Source organism: Mesitornis unicolor, unplaced genomic scaffold, assembly GCF_000695765.1.
Source record: "Mesitornis unicolor isolate BGI_N332 unplaced genomic scaffold, ASM69576v1 scaffold24404, whole genome shotgun sequence".
Classification (NCBI taxonomy): Eukaryota; Metazoa; Chordata; class Aves; order Mesitornithiformes; family Mesitornithidae; genus Mesitornis; species Mesitornis unicolor.
In genome coordinates, this window is record NW_010181189.1 from 30,844 (window position 1) to 40,054 (window position 9,211).

Sequence of the window (9,211 nt, forward strand, 5' to 3'; positions counted from 1 at the left end):
CCACTTCCTTCAGTGAGAGCACCCCAGCGAAAGCAAATAAAAGCCCCTCACCTCCACCAGATGGATCTCCCATCACCAGCCCTGAGACCAAGACTGTCAACCATGAGCTGGAACCGTCCACTTTGGAAGCGCCTGGGGCAAGCATCCCAAAGTCACCGTCTCAGGTAGTGTCCCCATGACATTGACCATGTCTCTGCGGTATGACCACTGATGGCACAAGCTCTGTGAGTCAAAGACTTCCGTCAGTTGCTTTTTTGGACCTCTTCATGCCACAGAGCACAGAGAATATGACATGATGATTATTCTCCTTCACTGGTTCCTGAGAATGAAAGTTGCTGGTTGGTCATCTCTATATGGTATAGGGAAGAACTAAGGTGTCTCTGAATGCCTCTACAGGGGAAAGGCCAGTAACAAATTTTGCTGTCTGGTAGAATGGCCAAGAATATCTAGGGAGGATGGAATTGTAGGTAGGTGAGGAAGTTTGTTCTTCACATTTGAATTAACCTGAGGAATTCAGTGATCCAGTTTCTTCCCAAGAACTTCTGTAACTGAGGAAGGTTCAAAGAGAGAAGTTTAATATTGATAAGGAGAATGTACTTTGCATGGTGTTTTACTTTATTCCTAAGAGAAAATATTATGCTAAAAATAAAGGCATTATGTTCTTATGTTATAAAGAAAGGAGGTGCGTACCAGGAAGAAGACTGTCCATTATATGGAGTCCAATGCCTTCAATGTGGCCCTTGTGAGTTCTTTCCTTACACAGGAGATATCCAGAAGCACGTTTAAAGTAGCAGATGTAGCTCCTGCTACTCAGCATACCATATGACATACTTCACTTCAGGATTTAAAGAAAATAAAACATTTACTTCCTCTTCCCATCCCTCTATTGCTGAGCGGGGGAAAAGCTTAGTAGGGAAAAGAAGTAACTAGGCCAAATTTATATCTGGTGTCAATCCTTGCATTTCAGTAAGTGGAGGGAATCTTCCAAGAAGAATTAAAGCTGAGAGAGGGGTTCTGGCCAAACTGGCAAGAGAAAACCTATTGCTTCTGAAAAGAGAAGGGCTCAACCCAGAACTTCCTTGCTGTTGTCATACATAGCAGTGTGATTCCAAATCCAGGTGTGTGCTGTCTCCTGTTTCTGGATAGCCTCTCACAATATTTTTCCCTCCACTGCATTTTGGATTTTCAGGATTACCTAGGGACAAAAAGGGGTTGTTAATACATTGGCAAAAGGGTCTTTTCCAGCCCTGTGAGATGTGTGGATGCCTGGCAGTGGCAGGACTTCTCCATGGTCTCTGCACCGTGCAGCATTGCAGAGCCTAGAGCAGCTTTGCCAGCACCCTGGCTAGGATGTTGGAGCAGGGTATATGTATGGAGGAGAGAAGATAGTGCATATCTTTCCAGAACTGCCTTCCTGGTTTTTGTCAGAGACTGCCATAACTTGATTGAAATTTGGAGCAAGAAATTGTACTTAGTTATTGAGCTGTTCAGTGCAGGCTTCACTCACCCTGCCTGTGGACTTGTCTTGCTGAGTTTGGCTTCTTTCCTGCCCTATAAATAACACACATGAACCTTGTTTTTGCCAGTCTGCAAGTGCTTTCTCATTCACTTCCTGCCTTGCTGCCCACAAGAATGAGGCTGGAGGCACCCCATGTTGAGCAAGTAGAATATTCCAGCAGAGCCCTGACTGCACCCTGAGGTGGGCCACAGGCAAGGCTGAAATGGTATTTGCAGCTAATGCTGCCACCGCCTGGCAGCTCTTCCCCAGTCTATATTTAATTCATTCTCCCGGCCCTTGCTACAGGGAAAAACAAGAGCTCCACTCCAGATTCATACTAGGTGCTAAGAAATGGAGCTGGCTCCAGAGGGAGGGAAGACAAGAACAAGGGTTTCATTCTCAGAGCCAAACCTGGTATGGATAAAGTCTAGAAAATAATTGTGTGTCAGTTTGCCAGCCAGCTTGAAAACACAAGTGTCTGCTCTCTCTCAACAATGCTTGACTTTATACTGAAAGCTTCACAGGTGTCATTGCTTTTGACCTATGGGTAAGTGATTTGTTCTAGGGTCCTCCTAGGGAGGCTGGGGCAAAAATCAACAAGCAAGTGCAATTCTCTGGCCTCTTTCTGTCTGAAATACCTATGCAAATAATAAACAAAGACTGTGGAGAGAAAGACAGCAAAACAGGAGAGATCAAATAAATACTAACTACATTTTAAACTGTTCGCTATGCTAAAAAATAATAAAAAAATTAAAATAGCTCCTTTGCTCTTACTGTCCTTTAATTCTCGAAAACAGCTTATTTCTGTCTTTTGGAAGAAGTGGTTGCTATCAGCTCTCTGCACTAAGTAATTTGATCATGACACAAGACTTTAGGGGTACGTGAAATTTCAAAGGTCAGACTTTTGCTCTCAGTTACACCACTGAAACACGGTAATGACACTTTTGAAATCCATGCAACTAAGTTGATTTTAGACAGGTAAAGCTCTGTAGGATCCAAGTCAGCAGAAAAATTTTAGAGGTTTTGTTTCATTTTAGGCAACAAAGTTGTTCATGCTTGATGAATTTCCAGGTTTAACCCAACATCAACATGCAATCCTGTTGTCTTTTAGATGTGGTTTTAGACTGCAGTTGGAGGTAATCCTTGACACTGTGGAAGTGGTGGTCTCCAAGACGCTAGTGTGTTGGGAGGAAGGAGACTGTCTATTTTACAGAGGTAAAAAGCAGAAGAGTTCGGATTGTTTTGACTTTAGAGTTTGTAATTGAAACCTCCCATTTCTCCAGGTGGTGACTCTGTTCTGAGAATAGCTTTACCCTGAAATTTCTGGTCCCTTCTTGCAACTGGCAAGCTGTGGATTTTCAGGAAGGAATTTTTCTCAGGGAATATGGACACATCGCCTTCTGCAAACAGTGAAAAGTTGGAAGTGAGCACACTACTTTCATTATTTCCCCTAGCCAGCTGTTCGGTGGAAAATATGCTTGCATACTCAGTCATACTCTCTAAGCTAGGTTAACCCAGTACAAAATTGGGCATATCCTTAGTGATATGAGTAAATGCCTTGTAGACCTCCATCATATGCTGAAGGAGTGTGAACACAGGACACTTGATATACTGGGTACCCATTGTCAGGTCTGAGTCTTGCTGCCTTGGGATCCTAGGTATAATAAGAAGATCAAGTAACTCAAAAAAATCACTGTAAATGGAAAGCATTGTCATTGCTGAGCATTGCTGTGGTGCTGGGACCTTTTATGGTTGCTTTGTTCTCACACAGTAGCAGCTCTTCAAAGTTTGTTTTGATCTGAAACGAGCATTGAGCCTTGGACTCTGGAAAATGTGGAGAGAGCGTGGATGGGTTAATCTAGGGAAGCTCTACCACAGCTTTCCATGGGGTTGTTGATGCAGGGTCAGGATGAGTGGGAGTTATTAGGATAGGTTAGAGTTACAGGGTCAGACTTTGTTATGCATCCTCTGGGATCTCCATTTGGGAAACATTTGTGACTTCACTAGTGTCAATGCTCATTGGTGAAACTGAGAGCAGAGTTTGGCCCACAGCAGTTGTGGCTTCTCAGGAGTTTGAGTTGTTCTTGCCTAAAACTGAGAAGTGATAAGTTGCAATCAAGAGCTCCTTCCAACCTTTGTTATGGTACACTGATAACCAGCGCTGGGCCGATCAGATCTGTCCTCATGGGCATCTACTCATAATAGGACAAACTGAGTCTGATCTCTTGTTCCCTTAGGTATGGTAAGTATGGCAAAGGGAGGCAGTGCTGGCCTGCCTTATTGAATTGTGTTCTCAGTAATCGATCCGCTCCCTTCCCAGTGGTTCTTTTGAAGGTTGCACATGCTCTAATTATGTATGCATGTCCTGTCAATGCATATTAATTGTGTTACGCTTCTCCTCTGCAGAGGGAAACTTGGCCACGGCTGAAGTGTAACTAATGATGCCAAACCTTCTCTGGAGGCGTGTGGTTGTTTTTTTGTTTCGTTCCAGTTCAGACCTTTACCCTCCCTCTCACACCAGATGGAGTTGACTGGACCCTACTCTGTGCCTGTGGTTGTGATTTCCCTCACCTTCAGTTTTTGTGGCTAACCTGGTTCCTGTCTCTGGTTTTTTTGGGTGTCGCCGTCTGTGCTGTGGCCGTGTGCTCACTTGCATGCAGTTGAGGAAAGGGCCTCCGGTGCCTCCGCCTCCAAAAGTCACCCCCTCCAAGGAGATCAAGCAGGAGAACATCATCAGTCTGTTTGATGACAATTTTGTCCCTGAGATAAGTGTGACAACCCCTTCGCAGGTTAGCTGCTACGCCCTGCCTTATATTTGTCTTCCTCTGAACTTTTCCTTTTGACCTTTATTCTCTTTGGAGGTATCAAGCCATGAAACCTGGTCAGGTGAAGGGGAAAGGCAAGTTCAGCATTGGACCTCAGAAGGCAAAGGGTTAGATAGGAAGCTATGTTAGAGGGGAAGGTGGCTAGAAGGCATCTTTGACTAACATGTTCCTCTTTGAGAGCTTTCGTTCATAGAAGAAACAGGAGAAATGCAACTGATGAAGATGCCAGAAAGAAATCACTGCATTTGTTCAGCACCAGTGCACATGGACTGTGGCTCCCTTCATATTCCATGATATGCTCTCTGCAGATCCACTCATCCTGGGTGTGGATGAAGCACGTGTTTTCTGCTCTTGTACATCCCTAAGCACTGACTGTGGCATCTGTGCCAGTTCTGGGAGAATGCAGTTTTGTGCTCTATGCCTTCACACATGGGCTTTGTGGTAACTTTTAAAGCCCACACCTACGCAGGAGAGGCCAACAGAAATGTCATGAAGTTCTCTTTGCAGAGTAGTTGTCTCCAGTTTAGACAGGCAGGACAGTGCCTACAGTGAATTCAGGACTGCTGACCCAGTCTGTCACTCTTCTCCAGCCAGTGGTTCCCATCAGAATATTTCTTTCTTGTCATGTGGCACCTTTTGATGCCCTAAAAAAGGAAAGACATTTTCAAGTTATACTGTCCTAAGTGGAGAATTCTGTGTTAGAGATAGGAGAATGATAGTTCTTATGTCTATAGGAGCCTGACCAGATTTCTGGCTGTATCATGTGATACCTGGATCTACCTTTTTTTAGTATGTATGTGAGTATATATATATATATATATATATATATATATATATTTGCCCAAATGCTTGTTAAAGCACAAGTGATATCTCTATCGGTGGTCATCTGTGACTCATACCCTAACATTTCCTCGCTTCATGCTGCTCCATTGCCTCTGGTTTGCCACCTTCCACCCAGCCGCTGAGGTGCAGAGGTGAACTGGGGAGGGATGTGCACGTCAGATTTTGCATTGCAATATATAAAGCTTGCAAAACAGAGAGATGATTTGACAGCAGTGTTGGAAGGTGGGGACCACAGAGAGCTGAGCAAGTCTCTATCGTTTTCTGTGCTTCCTTCTCCTGTATCATAACAGACAGCTCTGCTCGATGGTTTATATCATGTGATTCCATGTGAATGCCAGCCCTTAGTCAGACACACTCTTCTGATCAGTGCTGTGACCCAAGATGAGATCTGCTGTGACATTCAATCAGATGGGAGTTCTGAGGGAGGCCTCTGGTTACCAGAACAATCTTCACTGAAGCACTAGCAGCCACTAGTGTTCAGCATGTTGCCCAGGGCCATTTCTGTCAGATGCCTTAGCTCCAATGAGCTGTTTTGTGGGAGATCTGGGTAAAGGCAAGGGGTGCTATCCCTTGCATGTAAGTCTTGAATGGCAGGTAAGAATATTCCATGAATGGAACCTTTGATGTCTCACTACCAAACAAAACTAAAATTGGAGTTGGAGCCTCTGTGATGGGTGGTGTGGATGTACTGGAGGAGTGTATGGAGGAATGCCAGTTGGTTTCTGCATACTGGTCAAGGTTTATTACTGTGAGATGGGAGAGCTGGGTTCCTTGTCCTCATGCCTGTGGATTTGCAAAAGAGATGTTCATAAAGGAGAGAAAAATCGGTAAAAGAATTGAAGTAAGAGGAAACTAGAGAAGGTGAAAGTGATGGTGGTGTGGGTTATACTCAGAGGACTTTCTCTTAAATGATGTCTCTTGCTATTTTCCAGGAGTTTTTCCATAGCGGGGCTATGATAGAACTGTGGAGACTAGCCTGCCACACTTTGTTTTGATGGGAAGGTAGCTGAAGCAGTAGGGTCAGTGAACTGGGAGGTCAGGTGGAAATGGGGGCAAATCTTTGTGGACTTCCTGGGGATAGGAGCTTTCTCTGAAGCTGAGTAGGAAGGAGTGTCTTGTAGTGGTTAGGTTAAATCTAAATAGCAAAAATGATAGTTCAGTTCTGAGCACTGATGACTTATACCCTTTGTAGTAACTATTTTATTATGGTAATGAATGTTCCATCATTGTCTTTGGCTAAAGCCTTCATCAATCAAAGGGAGTTATTCTGCTGACTTTGAAGAGAGTAGCAAAGCCTCTCAAATTTATGCTTTGTTAGAAGCCTCATGTGTGCATATGTCTGGGATGTCCATGAATAGAAACCTTTGAAAACAGTGATTTTTAGATTAAGGAGTGATTCAAGATCTGTAACTAGAGTGAGCTGCTATGTTCTGTTTATGTCTCAGAAGGCAGGAGGGAATTAGCAGCTTTGGGAGTTAGCTCTGTTGTCCTGCAGACTTGCCTTCCAGCGGTTTGAGTGGTTTTCTGCCTGGATCTGTGTTCCTGAGATAAGCTATATGGATGGCAGCTCTTCTGGATGTGGCTGAGGGAGTCTGTCCTGGGCCTTCAGTACAGAGACAGCTGGATGAGCTATGAGGCATGGATATAAATAGAGGAGAAGCTCTTCTGAGTCATCAGTGTCAGTGATCCTTTTGACTACAGCAGGTCAGGTGCTTATACCATGTCAGCTCACTTGGCCTGCTGGGAAGATGAATGAGTCCTGTGGAAAAGGCTCAAGTTTGGTTTACAGTGACCCATGTGAACTGCCCCTGATAACAGGCACCAAGCAGTCAGGAGTCACATCAGGTGTTTGCATTGCCACCCTGTCTTCTGCGCTTGCAGCCGTAGCTCCTGGATATCACATACCCTCCCTCAATGTGTGTGCGCGTGTGTGTCTAATGCTCGTACTGCTTTTCTTCCTTACTGCTGCCAAGTTTGATGCCCCTGGGCCCTTCCAGGAGGGAGCCAGCCTGTTGGATCTGGATTTTGATCCCATTAAACCAGATGCCACTGTGGGGAAGACCCCCACATCTGCCTCCCAGGTTGGTTCATATCACCACTCCTTCTCCCTTCATAAATGACTTTATGCCAAGCGTGGCGTGATCTGTGCCCATGTGAATGATAATGTGGACCTGAGCTGTGGGTGACTGGGTTGGGTGCCCAGGCCTGTGCCTTGGAGATGGGCACCTTGGTCTTCTCTGCTGGATGTATAAGTCCAGTGGGAATCAGGCAGCTAATAGCCAGGCCACAGCCTGGCACTACATGTTTGTGCTTTGCTCCGATGATCTGCTGTTTGACAACTCTTTCAACTTAATGTATATCTCTCCCTAGATTAGCATCTTCTGTATGCTTTATGGATTTAAACTGTTACTCTGTGGATGGGAATTCAGCCTCTGTTCTGTGCTTCTGCTATAAATTGCTCTCAAAGGGATTTTTAATAAACAAACACTTTGATAATCTGCAGTTACTGAAGGTGAATAAAGCTGTAAATGGATATTCAAGTGATGTGAAGCCCTTCTTTTTCTGGGTATAACATAGTCTTTGTTCGTAGTTAAGAAGTAGCTTCCTCCCTGAGCATAGCGTTGTGCAGCGCAGTATCAAAAAGGAAGATGCCTAATTTGGTTCTGGCCTGTACTTGGGCCTGTCCACTCTGAGACAGGTGGAGTGCGCTGCTTTTTTATCTAAATGGCTGGAGGCTTTGAAGTGCATCTTGAATTTGGCTGTTGTCCTCATCCAGACTTTCCACTTCAGATGTATGAAATGGTTATTTTTTTGCTCATGGTTGCCATTAAAATTTGTAATAAAGATAATTGAGATGATTACAGTATTTCTCCAGTATCACCATGTCAAGCAGGCCTGTATGACACAGATTTTTATAGTGGTAAGATCTCTCTTCTTAGAGAGATCAAACATGAGGCATTTGATTATTCTAAATTAAAATACTGTATGAGCAAAATACTAGTTATTGTCGTAGTTTGATACACACCAATATGGCAAGCTACCACTTTCTAGAACATTAAGTGGGTGGATTGAATTTTCACGTCTCTTTGCCTGTCAGAACAAGCTATATGCCAGGATAAGCTATTTAAAAAATATTTACTGGGATTTTTTTTTCTGAGTCACCATAACTTGGATAATTTGGTATAGTGGTGTAGGATACGAGTATAAATTTGACTGAAAATGGAATTATTTGTTACCCTTCTGGCAAGCAACTAATATTACACTGAGTGGGTTTTTCAAAACTGCTCAGCAGTAGCATATTTGGTGTTTTAATGTATTTATTAGTAGCTTCAGAAGTTATTAAAAGAAAGAGTCTGAAATCAGTACTTTCTAATGGTAACCATAGTAAAAAACCTAGAGAAATCCACCTAGTTTTCAAAGCAGTCAAATTTATTTCCTATAGTGGGGGCACCACGACAAAGAGGTTAAGATAATTCACTACTGATCCAAAGACACCAGTTGAAGTCCCATTCTGAAATCATGCTAATTGTGGGGTGTGGATATGTGGAAGCATATTTAACCCTGATTGGCCACAAATTAGTGAGGCTTTTTTCTGGCTATGTGATCTGCCACTGATAACTGAATGTGGCTTGACTGTCTCTTCACACCAGAGGTAGAAAAAAACCCTTTACCCACATGCCTTGGTACGTAGCTTTGAATATGCAGTGAGGAGGGGTCTATAAATTCAGGTATTTAAAAAATATTTTAAAAACATGCAGAGATAAGTGTTGTTCAATGTGTATGTCTGCTTCAGTCTGATCAGCATCTGTAACGTCTGTACTCATTGAAATAATCACATATAAATATGTTTTATTTTTGTTGCTCTTTGACATGCTTAGTCTTTACCTTGGGATTTATGGGAGGTAAGAACTTCATATGGCTTCCATCTCTCATCATGTACTGTGCATGTGCCAGTGCCATCTCTGTGTGCATACCTGTCTCCTTTCCCTCTCTGCTTTTCCTGTCTGCACACCCCAAACCAAAGTTGCTCCGCGTGCTGCTTGAC

The 9,211-nt window shown here is 43.6% G+C and overlaps 1 protein-coding gene across 1 annotated transcript in view; it reads left to right on the forward strand.

Annotated features, from left to right (window-relative positions):
• BIN1 (bridging integrator 1) overlaps positions 1 to 9,211 on the forward strand; it is a gene marked incomplete at its 5' end in the record, with an annotated part of 44,709 nt that overhangs the window by 26,216 nt on the left and 9,282 nt on the right. Inside the window, 4 exons of the mRNA XM_010183355.1 lie at positions 14 to 164; positions 4,159 to 4,287; positions 7,140 to 7,247; positions 9,045 to 9,068. Coding sequence (XP_010181657.1) covers positions 14 to 164; positions 4,159 to 4,287; positions 7,140 to 7,247; positions 9,045 to 9,068 — 412 coding nt within the window. The remainder of the gene's footprint in view (positions 1 to 13; positions 165 to 4,158; positions 4,288 to 7,139; positions 7,248 to 9,044; positions 9,069 to 9,211) is intronic.